Source organism: Callithrix jacchus, chromosome 20 (assembly GCF_049354715.1).
Source record: "Callithrix jacchus isolate 240 chromosome 20, calJac240_pri, whole genome shotgun sequence".
NCBI lineage: Eukaryota > Metazoa > Chordata > Mammalia > Primates > Cebidae > Callithrix > Callithrix jacchus.
Window position 1 is genome coordinate 32972448 of NC_133521.1, and position 21963 is coordinate 32994410.

At 44.7% G+C, this 21963-nt stretch overlaps 1 protein-coding gene across 1 annotated transcript; it reads left to right on the forward strand.

The window, feature by feature from the left end:
• On the forward strand, positions 1 to 11905 carry GABARAPL2 (GABA type A receptor associated protein like 2). Its single transcript, XM_008986228.5, has 4 exons — positions 1 to 143; positions 472 to 527; positions 1645 to 1817; positions 11301 to 11905. The coding sequence occupies exons 1-4, from the start codon at positions 110 to 112 to the stop codon at positions 11389 to 11391; spliced, it is 354 nt and encodes a 117-aa protein (XP_008984476.1). The 5' UTR covers positions 1 to 109; the 3' UTR covers positions 11392 to 11905.
• Positions 11906 to 21963: the final 10058 nt, after the last annotated feature.

Here is a 21963-nt window from a genome sequence, read left to right on the forward strand (position 1 = left end):
GCCGTGTAGTCGCCTCCGTCGCTGCTACCGCCGCCGCCGTTGTTGTTGTGGTCGGTACGCCGAGTTCCACGGCTCCGAGAGCCGGTTCCATCCCCTCCCCGCCGCCGCCATGAAGTGGATGTTCAAGGAGGACCACTCTTTGGGTAAGCACTTGGCCATCGGACCGGCCGCGGGGGGCCGCGGCGGCAGGTGGGCCCCCTCCCCCACTCGGGCGGCCCTGGGCCGGGTGAAGCAGGACGTATGCCGCGCTCCGGGCTCGAGCCGCCAAGGCTCCGGTGCCACGAGCAGCCGTCCCTCGACCCCGCGTCACTCTCCGCGGACCCCCCTGGGAGCTAGGGGACAGGACCGCGGCCGTGGGGACGCCGGAACGAGGGCCTGGGCTGTGCGCAAGGCGCAGGAGGAGGAGGGCCGAGGGCCCGGAACCGACCTGTGGGCAGGCGCGGCCGTCAGCCCTGTTTGTTTCTGCCACAGAACACAGATGCGTGGAGTCCGCGAAGATCCGAGCGAAATATCCTGACCGGGTTCCGGTGAGTGATTGGACTCTCCGCCCCCTCACCTCGCTGTCACCTCTGTCATCTGGGAGCCGTGATAGGCCCTAGGCCATTCAACAGTTGACAAGTTGAGGTTCCATTCCCAGTTGTAGTAGAGGACGGGCCAGACTGCGATGAGGCCGCCCAGGGCCGGGGCGTGAGGGGCTCGGGCTGGTGCTGTTCAGGGTGCCTCAGTGCTGAATCTCCGGATCTAGGCCAGCGAGAGCTGTCTGCAGCCTCGGGGCTCCCTGGCCAATTATGTAAGGAACGATGTTCTAGGACAGGGCAACAGGTCACTGCCACTTTTGGGAACGGTGGTGGAGGGAGACTGTCACTTTGGTCTTGGAAGTGGTACTTGAGTCTCAGGACCTTCACCTTTTACTTGGAGCCTCCATCTTTACCCAAATTCTGGCTCCGTTGCCTCACCTTGACCCTGTCATCCCTGCCTGACCAAAACAATGTGAGAAGCCGCTGAAAACCCTTTTCTGTTATGCTTTCTTCCTAGTCAGTAGTAAATATATTTTTTCCATGTTTGGGGAGATAGTTTTGTAATTCTTGTTAATTTTTAATGGACATTAAGGCCTGTTATTGTAGCTCTTTGCTTGTGAATAATTCCGTTGGGGGAAGGAGGGACGGATTTGAAACTTGTTCAGAGAAGAGCAACAGGCCAAATGAAGAGCTTGGTTCTTGGCTGGCTGAAATTCCAGGCATTCCCATTAGTCCATCTGTTCTTGTCTCCTGTGTTCCTTGGGAACACAGTAGTGTTTCCTGTAGTGTGAAGGGGATCCATTCTGGGGTCCTGGAGTAATGGGCTATGGATGTGGATCCCCACATATTCTTAGGTCTGCCCAGATAAAATGTGGAAAAGCTTAGTAGTAAGGGCTGCATTTTTCTTACATAACTGACCACAGAAAAGCACTTACCGTTTCCCTATAACCCATTTATATCAATTCTTAACCTCCAGAGCATGTGGTTATTAAGCCAAAGACATATTTTCTCCTGCTATGCAGTTTCCCACCCACCTCCTTGCCCACACTCTGTTCCTCAGCTCCTCAGCCTTGAGGCCAGAGCCTGGCTTTAGAAACCCAGTCCTGACCTCTCTTTATTTTCCCAGGTGATTGTGGAAAAGGTCTCAGGCTCTCAGATTGTTGACATTGACAAACGGAAGTACTTGGTTCCATCTGATATCACTGTGGCTCAGTTCATGTGGATCATCAGGAAAAGGATCCAGCTTCCTTCTGAAAAGGCGATCTTCCTGTTTGTGGATAAGACAGTCCCACAGTCCAGGTGAGAGGTGTTTACTAGATGGGTCCTCTGGTGTTAGACATCTGGTTGGCTGCTTAGAGAACTCAAAAACTTTGGAGGTCTGAAAACTCTTGGGGGTTCTGACTAGAAATCTGGATTTTGTGCTCCCTGACATCAGGGGCTCCAGGAAAATAACGGCTGCAATACATAAGGGTGCATTTTAGATTCGGAAAATAGAACAAGGCCTGGACTTCTAAAAAAGGGATGAAACTCAGCCTGAGACCTCCAAGAATCTTTTAAAACATTGAGGACTTATTTAGGCTTAAGCCATAGGTAGAACTGATGCCTGAAATGAGGTTTTCTTCCCTGAAGACAGTCTGGCCACTCTCCTCCACTGGGAACCTGTGGGTTCTGCTGAGGCTTACTCAGTTAATCAAGCGGTTTGCGTGCTCCCAAACTTCGTCAGCTCTCTGCCATTGTAAGAGTCTATAGCTGTCTGATCCTCAAGTCTGACAAAATGACTGCAGCACAGTAAAGGGCTCTGAAGTCTCTTTACAGACTTAAACCTTCCTTGGTAGCACCTGCTTTGACTGTCAGACTATGGTGCTGCCTGGAAGCAGTCTTTGGGAGTGTAACTTGCAGCCCGAATGTAGGCAGGGGCATTAGAATTTCCATTTTCTGTGTATTTGACAGCCCAGCTTTAGTCCCCTCTGGAATGAGGAAAATGGACAGGCTCCGTCTAAGCTCCTGGTCAGTCCTTTCCTGTTACTGAGTGGGTAGTTCTAGGCTCTGATCCAGATTCTGGCCCTCACCTCTCCCCTGAGTGTGAGTTCCTGGCCACATCTTACCTTAGTGACCCAAAGTAGGTTTCATTTACCACCCCCAGAAGTAATACTTCTAAAAGTGAAGGCTTTCAGAAGCCCTGGGAACTAGCCCAATGTTGCCCAGATAGGTTCCTGTTGAAAATCCTTGAAGACTTCCTAAGAGGCCCGTGCCAAATTCCAGACTTTATTTCTGTTAAAGGTGGAAAGCTCTGGCTATTTTTTGGTCTGATTACCTGTTTCCCAGTCTCTACCACCTCCACTTCCTGGTGTCTGGTAGAAAGGCAGGGGAGAAATGGAAGCTCCTTCCCTAAGGCCAGTGTCCAACCTGAGGAGATAGCCCAGGGCCTGCCCACTGGACACCATTGGTCTGCTGCAGCTGTAGCTCTGGAAGCTGTGGTGTTGCTTGAGGTGATTTTGTCATCCATGGGGCTCTTCCAACCTTCCTTCCCAGGCCTCAGGGCTATCTTCACGAGAGGAGGAAGCCTTGGGCATTCATAGTTACCCTGGGCTTTCCTTAAGGTGACTGGGGAAGTAATCTTTTATACCATCTGCAATTTCTGCAGAGCCTTGGTGACCCTGTGTTTTCTCCTTCCCAGAGGTGGTCGCTTAGTGGAAGTAAGTGACTAGGACCTATGGCATTAAGTTTATTTTCCTCAATTCTGATTCTCTGGTTCTTCTCAAAGGAAATGAAGCAGGCTTCTGGAGACCTTATGATTACTCTGATGGCTCCACAGTAATCTAGCAATTAAAATGACTACAGTCTTATCAACTGTCCCCTCCCCCATTTTCCCTGAGATATAAATAGAATTGGAAATTAAAAATGATTTTTCAGGGCAGCAGAGACTGTTTCAAGGCCATTTTCTTTTTTTTCTCCTTTTTTTTTCAAGGCCATTTTCTCTCCAAGTCCCATTTGCCTTTCCAGTGTGGCGAGAACCTTAAAGCAGATTACACTAGTAACTGTAGTTAGGATTTTAGGTCGGAGTAACCAGAAATCCAAATCCTCACCCTTCAGGATTTAGAGTCCCCAGCCAGGGCCCTTTTGCCCAGCCCATCAGCTCCTTTGGCCCCAGTTAATGACTTGTCTCCTTACACTTAATGCAACTGTTCATTCTGGGGTTTTATTCTCAAAAACCATTCTGTTTTTCTGAGACGGAGTCTCACTGTTGCCCAGGTTGGAGTGCAATGGTGCAATCTCAGCTCACTGCAACCTGTGCTTCCTAGGTTCAAGTGATCCTCCCACCTCAGCCTCCCTAATAGCTGGGACCACAGGTGTGTGCCACCACACCCAGCTAAAAATACAAATTTGTGTCTAAACAAAGGAGGCCATGTGACATCATTGGGCTTTATGCAAATTAATACTCCAAAGCAGCATAAACGAAAATACCACAGGATCCTTCCTAAAGCTGGCTGTAACTCCCCTTCACCATCTCTTCCCCAAGACAGTTTAGCTGCCTCTTCCTCAGGTCTTTCCAGCCTCTTTAGAGAAACATGGAGCCTCCCTTAACCTTCATGCAGTGCTTGCTGGTTTCAAAGGGTGGCTGGGGAAATTAGAGAAAGGACGAATTCAAGCCTGCACAAGCCCTCCCTCTCTGGTGACTGACTGGTATGCATGAAGATCAATTATGGCTGAGGATGAAGGGGAGTAACTTCTCATTTATTTCTGCCTTTCAGTAGAAAACAGGCAGTCACTATGTAAAGTGTCATGATTTTTTTTTTCTTTTTTTAAAAAAAAAAAATTTACAAAAAATTTTTTTTTTTTAATTTAAAGACGGGGTTTCAGCATGTTGGTCAGGCTGGTCTTGAACTCCCGACCTCAGGTTATCCGCCTGCATTGGCCTCCCAGAGTGCTGGGATTAGAGGGTTGAGCCACCGCACCCGACCCAAGTGTCATGATTTTTATTGAGAGTTGTTACTATTAAATATTAATTATTTAAATAGAGACATAGGTAAGTCCCTAAGTTTTACTTCCTAAATTCTAAGTTCTTGTTTCTTTTAAAAAAGGAGGAATCACAGTGGCCTTTTCCCATTTAGCACTGGAAAGTTGAATTGTCTGCGCAGGTGCCTGCATCAAGAATCAGGCCAAAACAGGAAGGGGAACTTTGTGCAGACAGAACTTTAGAAACAACGTCAGTGTACAAGTTTCCTAGTCATGGCCTTAGAGAGGAACTCGGACCTGGCATTGTATGGTCTTTGTTGGTTGAGAACCTAGATAAGAGTCGTCTTAATCCTCTGTTTAAAATAGAAACAGGAGTATATCATTAAATAAAAGATCTCTAAGATACTGGTTTTTTGTTGTTGTTGAGACAAGGCCTTGCTCTGTCACCCTGGCTGGAGTGCAGTGGTGCAGTCAGAGGTCACTGCAACATTGAACTCCTGGGCTTGAGCAATCCTCCCACCTCACCAGGGTGGTCTCAAACTCCTGGCTACGAGTGACCTCCTGTCTTGGCCTCTTAGAGTGCTGGGATTATGGGTATTAGCCACCATGCTTGGCCAGGTATTATAATTTGAGATTGAGACACCTGTGCTGTTTAACAATCTGGTGTTTAGTTGCTTGTTGATCTTAAAGAGATCTTAAGTAAGAGGAAGTTGTGATGTCTTAGATATGGAAAGTGGTTTTCAGGGCAACAGAGTCTGCTTCAAGGCCATTTTCTCTCCAAGTCCCATTTGCCTTTCCAATCTGCTGAGAATCCACCCTAAGGCAGATTATACCAGTAACCCAAGTCAGGATTTTAGGACAGAGTAACCAGAAATCTAAGTCCTGACCCATCAGGCCCCAATTAATGACTTCTTACCCCACACGTATTCATCCTTTATTTAGAAATGTGCTTAAAGCACTTTGATCATTTCTGGGTAAATACCACTTTAAGGCAGGACATTTTTTTTTTTTTTTGAGACGGAGTTTTGCTCTTTTTGTCCAGGCAGGAGTGCAGTGGCATGATCTCGGCTCACCACAACCTCCGACTCCCAGGTTCAAGTGATTTTTCTGCCTCAGCCTCCTGAATAGCTGGTATTACTGGCTCCTGCCACCATGACTGGCTAATTTAAAAAACATTTATAGTAGAGATGGGGTTTCACCATGTTGTCCAGGCTGGTCTTGAACTCCTGACCTCAGGTGATCCACCCTCCTTGGCCTCCTGAAGTGCTGGGATTACAGATGTGAGCCACTGGACCCGGCCTAGTTGTTCCTTTTGATCAGATTTTTCTGATACAAACAGATCGTGTCCTAGGCTGGGTATGGTGGCTCACACCTGTAATCCCAGCACTTTGGGAGGCCAAGGTCAGCAGATTACCTAAGGTCAGCCTGGCCAACATGATGAAACCCCATCTCTACTAAAAATACAAAAAAAATTAGCCGGGTGTGGTGGTGGGTGCCTGTAATCCCAGCTACTTGGGAGGTTGAGGCAGGAGAGTCGTTTGAACCTGGCAGGCGGAGGTTGTGGTGAGCCAAGATCCCACCACTGTACTGGGTGACAAGAGCAGAAGTCCATCTCAAAACCAAAACAAAGAAAAAAACAACAACCAGTGGTTAGTCTTTATAGAATCTTGGGGGGTCAAGGCCTTATTAACTTTTAAGTGTGAAGCCAGTGCCTCTGCAGGATTCACAGCAGTGGTCATTGCCCTTCCACCTCCTGCCACCTATCCTTTCCTGCTGGAGAAGAGATAATCCAAGGTCCAGTGGAATCACATGGGCTCCAAAGCAGATGGGTGGCCAAGTGTGCTCATCAGTCCAGCCAATTCATGAGTCAGTATAGATCCCACAGCCTCCATGACCTGCCCTGGGTTGGGGCAAAGGCAAGTTCTCTAAGGATTGGGCATTCACACAGTTTTAGGTCAGCCTGTCCCAATGCATAGAGCTGTTGAGTAGCATAAAACTACTGTTGAGTAGCATAAAACTTGAGTCACATGGCCATTCCTGGATGTGGGTCCTGCTGCACCTTTCCTTTTATTGCATAGTTTCTCCACTGGAGAAGAGGTTTTATCTGGATCTTTGTGAGTCTCTAATAGAGGGGTGGGAGAGAGAGCTTCAGGGGGCAATTTAAGTTCATTTTCACATGGTACTTCACCTTAGATTAGCTCCATGGCTTGAATCTACCATTGGCTTTACCCATTTATTTCCTTGTCAGAGTCAGAGCTTGGAAGGTGGCAGTACCTCTGTACAAAGAGCAGCATCTTTGTCAGATGAATGCATGTGGTACTTGATGCCACGGGGTGTACATTTGTGTTAGGGACTGGAAGCCATCTTCAGATGTTTTCTACAGTCACCTCCTAGCACCAAGGCAGCAAGCCTTGGAGCTGCAGTGCTGCTTGCGAGTTGTCAGGATTAGATGCATCCTAGCAGTGGCCTGCTCAGTGCTCTGTAAGGCCTCCAAATTCTGAGGGAGACATTTATCTTCTTAGAAGTTTATGGAATGTGTCCCAAGTGGACACACCAGCCTTCTGCTGATAGACTGCCTGCTAGCAAGGGTCACGTTTTGTCTCCCTGCACTTCCATTTGAATATCCTTTTAATGGGACTTTAAAAAAATGAGTTTTTTCTTTTAATTCTATTTGTAGCCCAGCTCCTTTTGCTGCAGACCAAGTTATTCTGACTCTGCATGTATGCAGTCAAATCCCTTAAGTGCTGTTTTCAAATCAGTCTTGTTTCATGGCACCCATTGAAGCCTCAAAATTAGGTGCATGTTCAGGATTGAGCATTGTCAGTTAGCAAGTTCCTTGCCCAATGGGTATCCTGACTATAAGGACACAGTGCTATTGCCAACTAAGTTTTCACATGAGGCCGTGTGTCAGAAAAGGAGAAATGTTGGTCCTTAGGCACAAACCTTCTAGTTGTCAAATTACAAGATCTGAAGGAGAGAGCCCTAAGACCTTGCTACTCAGCATGTGATGCAGAGACTGGCAGCAGTTGCCTTACCTGAGAGCCTGTTGGTACCAGTATTTGTATGAGAAGCACTGTTCTAACAAAGATCTCTGCAGGAAGGTACAAGGACTCTAATGTTAGGTCATCAGAACAGATCTAGTTGTCTAGTCACTTGGCAGCAGCAAAGCTTGGTTGTCTCCTAGTTTTGTGACCTGGAGTGAATGATTTAGATTCTCGGTGCCTCAGTTTTCTTTAATTTTTTTTTTTTTTTTTGAGACAGAGTTTCGCTCTTGTTATCCAGGCTGGAGTGCAATGGCTCACCCCAACCTCCGCCTCCTGGGTTCAGGCAATTCTCCTGCCTCAGCCTCCTGAGTAGCTGGGATTACAGGCATGCGCCACGGTGCCCAGCTAATTTTTTGTATTTTTAGTAGAGACGGGGTTTCACCATGTTGACCAGGATGGTCTCGATCCCTTGACCTCGTGATCCACCCACCTCGGCCTCCCAAAGTGCTGGGATTACAGGCTTGAGCCACTGTGCCTGGCCTTGCCTCAGTTTTCTTACCTATGAACTATGGATTATGGTAGTACCTACCTCATAAGATTGTTTTGAGGATAAAGAGTTAATACATGTGATGTCCTTAGAACAGTGCTTTAACTATTAGCTTCTGTAGCGACTAGGGCACTGCTTAAACAAATTGATGAACCCAAGTTTTACTGAAAAGACAATGGAATCTAAAGCCAGAAAGGAATGAAAGCCACATGACTGTGGGCTTCCTATCCTGCCAAGAGTCAGGGCTCCGAGCCTCAGGACTTCCCTTCAACAGTAGTGGTCCAGTGGTCATTGTTCACTATGCGTAGCATACACAGGGCCAGGGTGAGCAGCTGGTGTTTATGAAGCTCTTCAAATGTTTCTGAAGTAGCAGTGGGATTTAGAATCATTGTACTAGGGCTCCTAACTTGCTAGGCAAAGAGCAGAACTTAGTCTGTTTAGAACCAAACTTGACAAAGGCACTGTGGGGTAGCTGTCTTTGAATTGCACTCAGTGTCTGCTGCTCTAAACCCATCTGGTAACAGCAGTGGGGAGATGTTATGATAGTTGTCATCAAGGTCACCCTGGACACTCAGACAAATGGGGTAAAGAGAGTTGTGGCAGTAGCTGTAGTTGTTTTCCCATTAGCCTCATTCTGAGGAGTCTCAGAGAAAAGTGGATAAAAATATTGGGAGACTCAGCTACATGTTCAAGCTCTTCTGCTAGTTTCTGGCTTGTCATTTCACTTCCTGGCTTGTCACTCTACTTCCTAATCATGTAGCTCTTAAAGATGACTCCTTCCCCCCGCCACCCACAAAGGTCAAGCATCTCCCTTCTCAACCTGGCTGCACATGGAATCATCTTAGGCATTTAAAAATATACTGATGAGGCCAGGCGTGGTGGCTCACTTGAGGTCAGGAGTTCAAGACCAGCCTGGCCAACATAGTGAAACCCCACTTCTACTTAGGAAAAAAAAGTACAAAAAAAACTAGCTGGATGTGGTGACATGCACCTGTAATCCTAGCTACTCAGGAGGCTGAGACATGAGATTTCGCTTGTACCTGGAAGGTGGAGGTTGCAGTGAGCCTAGATCCTGCCACTGCACTCCAGCCTGGATGATAGAGCAAGATTCTATCTCAACAAAACATACTGATGATTTCATTAGTGTGGGGTAGGGCTTGGGCATGGAGATGTTTTTAAAGCTCTCTAGTATGAGATTCTGATATGCAGCCAAGGCTGAGACCCATAGCTATGGACTATAGGTGTTGTTCCTCCCTCTACCCACTGCCTCCTAAGTCCTATTCTGGGGCAGTGCTGTCAGTAGAAATGGATGCAAGCCACATATGTAATTTAAAAATTTTTTAGTAGCTGCATTAAAAGAAAAATAAAAACAGGTGTGGTGGCTCATGCCTGTAATCCCAGTACTTTAGAAGGCTGAGGATGGTGAATCACGAGGTCAGGAGATCGAGACCATCCTGGCCAACATGGTGAAACCCTGTCCCTCCTAAAATACAAAAAAACGAAAACAAAAACAAAAAACAAACATTAGCTGGGTGTAGTGGCACACGCCTGTAGTCCCAGCTACTGAAGAGGCTGAGGCAGGAGAATTGCTTGAACCCGGGAGGCAGAGGTTGCAGTGAGCTGAGATTGTTGCCACTGCACTGCAGCCTGGTGACAGACCAAGACTCTGTCTCTAAATAAATAAATTAAAAAGTTGAAATTAATTTTCATAATATATTTTGTTTGACCCAGTATATCCATACTTTTATCATTTCAACATGTAATCAAAATTATCTATTTAGCTGCATTTTCATAGTAAGTCTGAAATCTTGTTTGTTTTATACTGCACATCCCCATTTAGATGAGCCACATTTTCAAATGCTGAATGTAAGCTAGTGGTGACTGTGTTGTAGCAGTGATACAGGACATTTCAGTCATAGCAGAAATTTCTTTTTTTTTTTTTTTATGATGGGGGTTTTACCATGTTGGCCAGGCTAATCTCGAACTCCTGACCTCTAGTGATCCACCCACCTCGGCCTCCCAAAGTGCTGGGATTACAGGCATGAGCCACCACACCTGGCCTTTTTCACTTTTTCATAGCAGAAACTTCTATTGAACAGTTCTGTTCCAGGAATCCTTACTTTACAAATTCCAGGCTAAGAGATCCTCACAGGGAGCACCGTTTTTATTGTACAAGATGCTGATGACAAGTTGTTTCATATTCATAATCAGCCCTTCCCCACATTGTCACTTAATAATTCTCATCTACCCACACAGCCATCGCAGCTAAGCTTGCAAATGGAGCAGGAAGAATAGGAAAAAAACTCAAAACCTCCCACTTCATAAATGTGTTCATCATGTTTACATGGAGGTCCTATTCATTCCTTGAGGAACAAAGCAGCAGAGGGGGAGGTCATTGGTTTCCCAGGTTGAGGCCTTGGACTCCTCATCTTTCCCACTGGCCGTTGGTTTATGAGTCTCCATTTTAAGTATCTATTGTGACTTACCTATCTGGGCTAGTGACCGCCGATGACTCAGACTGAGGATTTTACCACTGTTTCTGGTTGATTCCTCCACTCATGGTCTTAGCACATTTGCACCTCCTCTCATCTGAGAGTACAGTCACAGGGCAGAGCTTTCATAGGGCTTCCAGGTGTTACTAGTCTTACTCTGGAGTGGGTCCAACTCAGTTTCATGGCACTGAATTAGATTAGGTCTCCTCCAATGCACAGTCTGTTTTACAGCTTAGGGGAAGCCAGCTTTCCTACCCACACGTTTAGTTTGAAGAGTATCTATTTTTGGAGGGTTCTTTGGGAGGTTGGGGAGGCTTCTTAGATACATTTAGAGCTTTTTGCATTAAGTGTGAGGAAAATAACTTCTCTCTGATTATGTTGATAAATATTTCTGGGGACACAGCTTCCAAAAGAATGAACCCAAATGATTCTTCTTGCTAGAGTCCTTTACCCACACAGAGGTGAGCCTTTCAGGTTCTTTGTTTTGCTTAGTTTATTCTCTACTCCTTGGCATTTAAAGGCATTCATCTGTTAACCAGCCAGCTAAAGTCCCCTGAAGGAGCTAGAGTCTTTAAAGGATTTACTTGGGAGGATGTCAGACGGCTCCGCCTTCTGCAGACCTCATTTATTTTAATCTTTTTATGGCTCCTTTCTCTTTCTTTAAAACGGGATTATAAGCAGACAGCAGGTACTGACACCTGAAGTATTTTTATTTCCTAAATTCCTATCCTCAGGCGATCCTTTTTCTCTTGAAACCTGGACTCCATCATTTTCAATGATGTTTTTCTTTTTCTCTTTCAAGCCTAACTATGGGACAGCTTTACGAGAAGGAAAAAGATGAAGATGGATTCTTGTATGTGGCCTACAGCGGAGAGAACACTTTCGGCTTCTGAGGGCCATTGCTGGGCTAGGTGCACCGTTACTGCTTGTGTATCTTGTAAATAGCCAGCCATTTTCAGTTATTATCCCAGAACCTCTTCACATAGACCTATTAGTGCATTTGTAACTGGATTTATTTCTTAATATATTGGAAAGTTTTTGTTTCTTTAGTTGAGTAAATTATCATACAGAGTTTTATTTTGAGTTTTTCTTTTTGTGCATTGTCCTCATGGCTGTATTTTCCAGGAAACTTGCCCTTCTGGAAATCATATTTAATGATATTTCCATATCAAAGTGAGGTAGGTGCGGTATTAAAGTGAAAGAGAAGGTGATGCAGTTATTCTGGATTATGTTTGAGGTGTTAGATGGCTAAGTATTAAAATTATCCAAATTAAATCCTTAGCAATCAGAATACTTGCTTCACTAGAATTTGCCAACTGCCAATCATGTTGGATTGAGCTAATCTGTTCCTCTTTCTGAAACTATGAAGGTAAATAATTAACAATAAAAAATCCTCTTATAAAGGCATTGCACTGTGACCATGTCCTTTGTTCACCTGCATTTGGATAGGTCAGAGAAGTCACTCCTTCTGCCAGGCCAGGAAGAGGGCTTGTGGAGGTCATGGCTGTACATCCTGGGACAGGAAGCCGTGGCCAGGGTCATAAGGAAAGCCATTGTTTTAAATAACTAATATGTTCACATGGTTGAGATACTAGGACAACACAAAAAGGTATATACTGAGAAGGCTTGCTCCCACCAGTTTTCTAACCACCTCTGCACTTTATGGGAAATTACTTTAACTGGCTTCTTGTTTCAATATTTTAAAAGTAAATAGGATAATTTAAAGGACAGTAGCTACTATAGTAGCATAGTAAAAAAGATAATTAAATGTGAATATATATGCTTATTTTCTTTTTTTTTTTTTTGACAGTTTTGTTCTTGTACCCAGGCTGGAGTGCAATGGTGCAATCTCAGTTCACTGTAGCCTTCACCTCCCAGGTTCAAGTGATTCTCCAGCCTTGCCTCCTGAGTAGCTGGGGTTACTGGCGCCTGACACCACACCCAGCCAATTTTATATTTTTAGTAGAAACGAGGTTGGCCAGCTGGTCTTGAACTCCTGACCTCAGGTGATCCGCCACCTCAGCCTCCCAAAGTGCTGGGATTACAGGCATGAGGCACTGCACCCAGCCCTTTTTCTTATGCAAAGAAAACACACTTCTGTACACATTGCTTTTTTTTTTAAATTTAACATTATACTGTAGTGATCTTTTCATATCACTTCTGTACATCCTTTTAATGTACCTGCATTCTTACGGTACTGCTTTCTATTCCCTTCTTCCTAAAAATCAAGATTAGATGTATCTAGGCCCGTAGGTTTAATTTCTCACACATTAGTATAGATGTGTGGGCTTGCTAGGACACAAATACATCTGAGAGGAAATGCTTATTTACTTTCTTAAATCTTCCACAGACATACCGTGTTGGTGGCTAGAGCACTACACAGACAGGAATAAAGAAACCGGGTATGACCCAGCAGTCTAAGAACATGTAATTAAAATGACTCAAATTTTCCATTGGGGAAGAAACAAAGATTTTCAGCTTTATCTTTACCAAATTATATGAGCAGCTCATCCAAGCTCTTTACTAATGATGTCACCCTCTCATTTGGGATCAGAGGAAACAATATAAATTTGTCATAAGCATCTTGTGGGTCTTTACCAAACTGGAGCCAATAAAAGGTTTGTCTTTGCTGATAGATTCATACTAAAAGCAGTTAGAAACTGACCTCAGAGTGAGCAAGATAAAGGGAAACCAAGCTATGTGTTATTAAGAAATCTTGTTTGCAATGACATACTCCCAATTCAAACTGGCCTTAGCATTAAAAAATCAGTTTATTATTTTACATGTCAGAGGGATGGTTGACTGGCTTGAGGTGTAGCTGGAACCTGGGATCAAATGATAACATCACAACTCCATCTCTTTGTTTTGTTTTTCTCTCCCTGTGATGGCAAAGATGGCCTCATCTTTGGAGTTGCTTAGCAACTCTAGTGGAAGGAAGAACATCTTTTGAGAGGACTAACAAAAGTCCCTGGGAGGTCTCTGGCCTTGCTTGGACTACCAAACAGCCCTGCTTGGGGCAGAGGCTGGTGAACCTCTACTTAACCATATGAACAGAAATAGGATTTTACACAAAGGGAGGAGGGGTGGCTTCCCCAAAGGCATTTTATTTTTGTCTGTTTCACAACCACAAACCCACAAATGGAACTGAGAAATAGCTTAAGAGAAGAAAATCAAAAGGCAATTACAGCTGAAGGAAATTGTGTTCTCTTTGCTTTTTTGAGATGGAGTTTTGCTGTTGTAGGCCGGGCTGCACTGCAATGGCATGCTCTTGGCTTACTGCAGCCTCTGCTTCCTGGATTCCAGCAATTCCACCTCAGCCTCCCGAGTAGCGGAGATCACAAGTGCCAACCACCATGCCCGGCTAAATTTTGTATTTTTAGTAGAGACAGGGTTTCACCATATTGGCCAGGCTGACCTCAGGTGATCCACCTGCCTCGGCCTCCCAAAGTGCTGGGATTACAGGCATGAACCACTGTGCCCAGCCATATTAAGTAATTTATAGTTAGCACTTACTAAGCACCCTCTGGATACCAGATGATCTACATACATTATCACAATCTTCAGAAAGCCCCCCCTAAGATAGGTAGTAAAGTTTCCACAGCCATACAACTACCAAGTGGCAGAACTGAGACAGCAAGTGAAATTGAAGAATAATATGGTTGGCAATGTCAAATCATTTCATGATGTTTTTTTTTTTTTTTCTATTTGTAATGTGCCTGGGAGGACTCTGGCCTTGCTTGGCCTACCAAATAGCCCCAGTTGGAGCAGGGACTGGTAGGAGGGAATGGTGAACCGCTTCTTAACCATGTAAATGTAGGATTATACAGAATTCTACAGAATCGGGTTAACCATGCTGCATACTGGGGCACAAATATGAATAAAGTGCTATCCTGTCCTCTGGGGGGTTTCCGTCTGGCAGTAAGCCAACATGTAAAGAATTATTACAAAGCAATGTTGTAAGTGCTGTAGCAGAAGTACTGGAACAGAGAACGGCATAGCTGTCAGCTACAAAACAAACCACTGAAGAAAGCAGCCTTATTTGGAATATCAGCCAATAAAATGGGATTTGTTAATTTTGCCTTTGAAATATAACATCTAAGTGAAGATTTTAAAATTAAAAAAAAAAAAAAAAGGCGGCTGGTTGCGGTGGCTCACACCTGTAATCCCAGCAATTTGGGAGGCCAAGGCAGGGGGGTTGCTTGAGGCCGGGGGTTCAAGACAAGCTTGGCCAATATGGCGAAACCCCATCTCTACTAAAAACAAAAATTAGTCAGGTGTGGTGGCGGGCACCTGTAATTCCAGCTACTCAGGAGGCTGAGGCAGCAGAATTGCTTCAACCTGGAAGGTGGAAGTTGCAGTGAGCCGAAATTACACCATTGTACTCCAGCCTGGGTGGCAGAGCAAAACTCTGTCTCAAAAAAAAGAAAAAGTATATACTCTCCCCCAAGCCCTACTCCTCACAGATGCTAGACTTCTAAAATTGTACAAATGAATTTTATCAAACTAAGGAATCCTTTCCTTAAATTGTTTTAGGGATTAGAAAAGGACTAATTACATTCATTTTGAGACTTATTAAAACCTTATAAAGATGGTATAAGGGAAAAAGTTATAGCTTGGTCTTATTTATCAACAAAAAAATCATATATATATATATATATATATATATATATATATTTTTTTTTTTTTTTTTTTTTTACAGAGATGGGGCCGGGCACAGTGGCTCACACCTGTAATCCCAGCACTTTGGGAGGCTGAGGTGGGCGGATTACCTGAGGTCAGGAGTTTGAGACCAGCCTGACCAATATGGTGAAACCCCATCTTTAAAAAAAAAAAAAAAAAAAGAGATGGGGTCTCACTGTCACATATGCTGGAATGCTGTGCTGTGATCACAGCTCACTGTAGCTTCGAATTCCTGGGCTCAAGTGATCCTCCCACCTCAGCCTCCTGAGTAGTGCCTGGCCCCCATATTTAAAATATAACAGCAATGGCATGAAAAATGAACTGGATGACCCATGTCTCTATAACGGTTATAAATGAAAAAACAGATTCCTATTTTACACATAAAATACATTCAAGGTGGATTAAATATGTAAATATGAGATGGCACAGTGGCTCATACCTGTATTGGCAGCACTTTGGGAGGCTGAAGTGGGAGGATCCCTTAAGGCCAGGAGATTGAGACCTGTGTCGACATAGTAAGACACTGTCTCTACTTATAGGTGCATGCCTATAGTCCCAACTACTCAGGAGGCTAAAGTGGGAAGCCCAAGTGATGAGCCCAAGGAGTTTAAGGTTGCAGTGAGCTATGATTGTGCCACTGCACTTCAGCCTGGGTAAAAGAGTGAGACCTGGTTGAGAGAAACAAAAACAGGCTGGGGACGTGGCTCATGCCTGTAATCCTGGCACTTGGGAGTCTAAAGTGGGAGGACTGCTTGAGGCCAGGAATTTGAGGCTGCAGCAGATTTGTGATTTGGCCAGTGCACTCCAGCCTGGGTGACAGAGCCACCCTATCTCAACACACACACACACACACACACACACACACACACACACACACACACACACATCCAAAGATCTAAACGTGGAAAAGCAAAACTTAAAAAAATATAGGGCCAGGCATGGTGGCTCATGCCTGTAATCCCAGCATTTTGGGAGGCCAAGGCGGATGGCTCATGAGGCCAGGAATTTGAGACCAGCCTGGCCAACACGGTAAAACCCCATGTCTAATAAACATACAAAAATTAGCCAGGTGTGGTGGCGGGCACCTGTAATCCCAGCTACTTGGAAGGCTGAGGCAGGAGGGTCACTTGAACCTGGGAGGCGGAGGTTGCAGTGAGCTAAGACTGCTCCACTGCTTTCCAGCCTGGGAAACAAGAGCGAGACTCCGTCTCAGAAAAAAAAAAATTTAGAAGAATAATTAGAATATCTAGGACTCTGGAGTAGGGAGGGAGTACTCAGATACAAAAACACAAACTATCAAAGACTGACAAATTTAAGTACATACAATGAACTTAATGAATGAACATACAATGAATGACATCTGTACAAAAAAAGTCACCTAAAAATTAATAGAAGCCACAGACTGGGTGAGAGATATAATCAAGAAATAATAGGGTCGGGCGCAGTGGCTCACGCCTGTAATCCCAGCACTTTGGGAGGGCGAGGCGGGTGCATCATGAGGTCAAGAAATCGAGACCATCCTGGTCAACATGGTGAAACCCCGTCTCTACTAAAAATACAAAAAATTAGCTGGGCATGGTGGCGCGTGCCTGTAATCCCAGCTATCAGGAGGCTGAGGCAGGAGAATTGCCTGAACCCAGGAGGCGGAAGTTGCGGTGAGCTGAGATCATGCCATTGCACTCCAGCCTGGGTAACAAGAGCAAAACTCCGTCTCAAAAAAAAAAAAAAAAAAAAAAGAATATCTAAAATAAATAAAAGAACTCTTGCAATCAGTAACACAAATCACCCAGGCTAGGTGCTGTGGCTCATACCTGTAACCCAGCATTTTGGGAGGCTGAGGTGGGTGGATCACTTGAGGTCAGGAAGTCAAGACCAGCCTGGCCAACATGGAGAAACCCCAACTCCACTAAAAATATAAAAATTAGTTGGTCGTATGGCAGGTGCCTCTAATCCCAGCTACTTGGGAGGGTGAGGCAGAAGAATCTCTTGAACCTGTGAGATGGAGGTTGCAGTGAGCTGAGATCACACCACTGCACTCCAGCCTTAGAGACAGAGCAAGACTCTCAACAACAACAATAAAACCACCCAGTAGAAAAATGGGCAAAAGACTTTTAAACTGTTTGAGAATAGAAAAAAGGAATAATCACAAATCCATTTTGAGACTTACAGAATCTATGTTAAAACTTTATAAAGGGCTGGGTGTGCTGGCTCACACCTGTAATCTCAGCAGTTTGGGAGGCCAAGGTGGGTGGATCACGAGGTCAGAAGTTCAAGACCAGCCTGGCCAAGATGGTGAAACCCCATCTCTACTAAAAATACAAAAATTAGCCAGGCGTGGTGGTGGGTGCCTGTTATCCCAGATGGCAGACAATTGCTTGAACCCAGGAGACAGAGGTTGCAGTGAGCTGAGATCATGCCACTGCACTCCAGCTTAGGGGACAGAGCAAGACTCCATCTCAAAAAAAAAAAAAAAAATTATAAAGACAGCACAAGGCCATGTATAGTGGCTCATACCTGTAATCCCATCCCAGCACTTTGGGAGGCCAAGGTGGGAGGATCACTTGAGCCCAGGAGTTTGAGGCTGCAGTGAGCTATGATCATGCCATTTTTTTTTTTTTTTTTTTTTTTTTTTTGAGACAGAGTCTTGCTCTATCACCAGGCTGGAGTGCAGTGGTGCGATCTGGGCTCACTGCAACTTCCATTTTCCGATTTCAAGCAATTCTCCTGCCTCAGCCTCCTGAGTAGCTGGGATTAGAGTAGGGGACAACAGGCACGTACCACCACGCCCGGCTAATTTTTTGCACTTTTAGTAGAGATGGGGTTTCACCATGTTGGCCAGGATGGTCTCGATATTTTGACCTCGTGATCCCCCCGCCTCGGCCTCCCAAAGTGCTGGGATTACAGGTGTGAGCCACTGTGCCCTGCCTGATCATGCCACTTTACTCCAGCCTGGGCGAAAGAGTGAGACCCTGTCTCCAAAACAAAAACCACAAAAAAAGTGTAAGAGGAAAAAAAATTATAGATCTCATTTATCAACATAGAAAAATCATAAAGTCTTTATTTTTTTAAAGAGATGGGGTCTTGTTCTGCTGCTTAGGCTGGAGTGCAGTGGCATGAGCATATAGCTCACTGCAGCCTCAAATTCATGGGCTCAAGCAATCCTCCCGCCTCAGCCTCCCAAAGTGCTGGCCGGGCTTAAGCTACCATGCGTGGCCTGGCATTTAGATCTTTAATTCACCTTGAATTTATTTTATATCTAATGTAATATAGGAATCTATTTTTTTCATATGTAAATAATCAATTATTTTGTGCAATTCCCACAAAAGAGAAAACCTAATAGGTCAATAAACAAATTCTTAACATCACTCAAGACCACTGTCATTGCACTGACTCTAGAATGTGTCATTCACAAAAACTAAAATGTGAACGGCGCTTCCTAGAATTGTGTGGCATCTACACTATGTTATTGGTGGCCCTGTAAAAATCTAAAGGAAACTATGGAATGTAACTTTACATTCATCAAATTGGTCGAAATTAAATTTTCAACAAATGAAATATTGGTGAGGATGTGAAAAATCTAGAATTCTCACAAATGGCCGTTGTGTATGAAAACTGGTACCATCACTTTGGAAAACAGTTTGACAATATATCTAGTGAAGTCGAAGGTACATGTAATGCATGGCCTAGCAAGTCCCACTTCTAGGTATGTATACCAGAAATATCCCTATATATGTCCAAGAGACATGTAGAAGAATGACCAAGACAATCTTGTTTAAGCAAAGAACTGGAAACCAACTAAATGTCCCCCACAAGAGAATGGAGAGATAAGTGGTATATTTATACAAGGGAATACTATGTAGCAGTTGAAATAACTAGAGCTACATGTGTCAACATAAATAAATCTCCAAAACAGTACCGATAATGCAAAAAGCAAGAGGCAGAAGTATATTCAGCATGAACCACTTCTATAAAGTTTAAAACTTTACATAACAATTAGATTTACTGCTTACAGATACAAACTTATGTAATAAAATTATAAACCATGCAGGGGAATGAAACATCAAATTCAGGATGGTGGTTACCAAATGGAGGGAGGGAAATGGAATCAGGAAAGGGTCAATGTGGGGTTTCAAACACTAGTCATGTTTTCTCAAAAAGTAAAAACCTGAAGCAAAGCTAGCAAAAGATTTACTGTTCACTGGGTGGTGGGTGTATTTTTTTTTTTTTAAAGACACAGGGTCTCACTATGTTGCCCAGGCTGGTCTTGAATTCCTGGGCTCAAACGAACCTTGCCCCTTGGCTTCCTTAGTAACTGGGATTACAGGCACACATCACCATGCCCAGCTTCTTTTTATGTTTGAAATATTTCATAACTTTTTGTTTCGTTTTAAGTTACACCAGTGAGACTAGAAATAGGGTTCTTCTCAAAGAGCACATGGCTGCCTCCATTTCTCACTTCCTCTTCCTTCCTCAGCCCAGGATAGGCAAGCGTCTATCCCTCCACTTCTCTGTCCCAGAGTTTGCTATGGTTACCAAAATAACCTTGTGCCCCCATGGATACTTGTCACCATGTCCAGCTAATTTTCATAATTTTTGTAGCAATGAGGTGTCACTGTGTTGCCTAGGATGGTCTCAAACTCCTGGCCTCAAGGGATCCTCCCCTGCCTCAGCCTCCTAAAGTACTGGGATTACAGGCTTGAGCCACAGCACCCGCCCCGCCTTTTTTTTAAGCACCAACCTTCTTTGCCTCTCTGTAATATATTCTATACTTTATTATCTCCTGGAAGCTCCTAACTGGCTTTCTCCTGATTTTCCTCTGGTCTCTCAGTCACTCTCGTTACTATGCTCTTCTACCTGCTCCTGAAGTCTCCATTTCCCCAGAGTTCCCTCCTCACCAACAAGGTCTCCTCTTCTCCATCTGCACAGTCTCTGTAGATGATTTCATCCTAACCTAATGATGACTCCAAAATTTTTATCTCAAACCCATCTGTCTCTCCTGAGCACTACACCAGTCCTTCTAAATCCCACAACAGCCCTTATCCTGCAAAAATCTTAACCTCTGAAACTGGGCACATCCCCTGCCTATATCTCCCAGGCCCCCCAAAACCAGCTCCTCTTCCCGGGTCCCCTTTTGCGATCCATGGCACAACATTCCATTCTGACACCAACATGATAACCTGGGAGTCATCCTCAGCCACGCCCTTCTCCACTGGCAGCACTCACCTCACCCTCTGCCTGTTTCTGAAGTCAGCCCTATCCCTGCGATTCCTCAAGCCCCTATTGCCTGGGCCTCATCATTTCTATTGAAGTTACTACAGTAACCCCCCAACTACGGTCTCTTCACCTCTGTCCCTGCTCCTGCAATCTGTTCTCCTTGCTACGGAGAAGAGTTACTTTTCTAAAATGTAACTTCCATCTTACTACCCATCTCTCTCTTTTTTTTTTTCTTTTGTTTTCTTTTCCACCCATCTCTCAAAATTCCTGAAGTGCAGAGTGGTCAGGATAAACTGTTCTCCTTTGCAGGGCACTCAGAGTCCTCTCTGCTATGTCCTTCAGCCTCAGCTGCATCTCCCATACTTTGCCAGCCCAGCCATCCTGTGCTTTCACCTCTAGCTTTTGATTATGATGTTTCTCTACTGCAAATACCCTTCCATCTAAACTGTCCCCACTTGTACCCCAACTCTTTTTGCTTGCTGTCCCTTCACCAGTTCTTTCCTAAGAGCCCTGCACCCTTCTCCAAGGCTGAGTATTAGACCTTTGTCACAGGCATCCTCGCACTGTGTTCTTCCACTAGGAAGTCATTTGCCCATCTTCCTTTAGTTAGGAGCAACATGAGGACTTTCCCTTATATCCCAGGTGCAGAGCAAAATGCCTGGCACACTGATGGCATCCAGGAGGCATATGAATGAGAGCCTACTTAACAAGCACTGATACATCTTAATTTTGCAGTAGTAGCTGAAACACACTGGCCACAAAGAGGGCATGAGGCAGGCTTGTGCAATCCCAAAGGTGGCCAAAGGATCTCTTTCAAGGAGAATTTGGAAGGAGGCAACATAAATGTTCTTATTCTCAAAAGACTCATTCTTCATTAAATGGAAAAAAGGAAAGCCTTAAAATGTTTAACTGATTCCCTTTTTTGTCTTTATTTCTTAAAGTTTGGATATTTATCCCTGCCTAAATCTCATGTTGAATTGTAATCCAAAATACTGGAGGTGAGGTCTAGTGGGAGGTGTTCAGATCATGGGATAGATCCCTCATGACTTGGTACTGTCTACGTGACGGTGAGTTCTCACGATAACTGGTCATTTCAAAGTGTGTGGCACCTCCCAAGAGAGAGCAAGACTCTCTCTTGCTTCTGCTTCATTGCCTGCTCCTGCTACACCTTCCATCATGAGTAAAGCGTCCTGAGGCCTCTCCAGAAGCAGATGATAGCACTGTTTCCTATACAGCCTACAGAACTGTGAGCCAACTAAACATCTTTTCTTCCTTTCTTTTTTTTTGAGATGGAGTTTTGCTCTGTCACCCAGGCTGGAGTGCAGTGGCAAGATCTCAGCTCACTGGAACCTCCACCTCCCAGGTTTAAGTGATTCTCCTGCTTTAGCCTCCCTAGAAACTGGGATTACAGGTGCCCACCACCATGCCTGGCTGATTTTTTTTTCTTGTATTTTTAGTAGAGATGGGGTTTCACCATGTTGGTCAGGCTGGTCTCTAACTCCTGACCTCAAGTGATCCACCTCCCCTAGGCCTCCCAAAGTTCTGGAATTACAGGTGTGAACCACCGCACC

Bases quoted from the DNA above. Each gene is read 5' to 3' on its own strand.
- GABARAPL2 (XM_008986228.5), top strand. From the start codon at position 110: ATGAAGTGGATGTTCAAGGAGGACCACTCTTTGG. The intron at 528-1,644 runs GTGAGTGATTGG...TTATTTTCCCAG, and splicing joins AATATCCTGACCGGGTTCCG to GTGATTGTGGAAAAGGTCTC. The intron at 1,818-11,300 runs GTGAGAGGTGTT...TTCTCTTTCAAG, and splicing joins AAGACAGTCCCACAGTCCAG to CCTAACTATGGGACAGCTTT.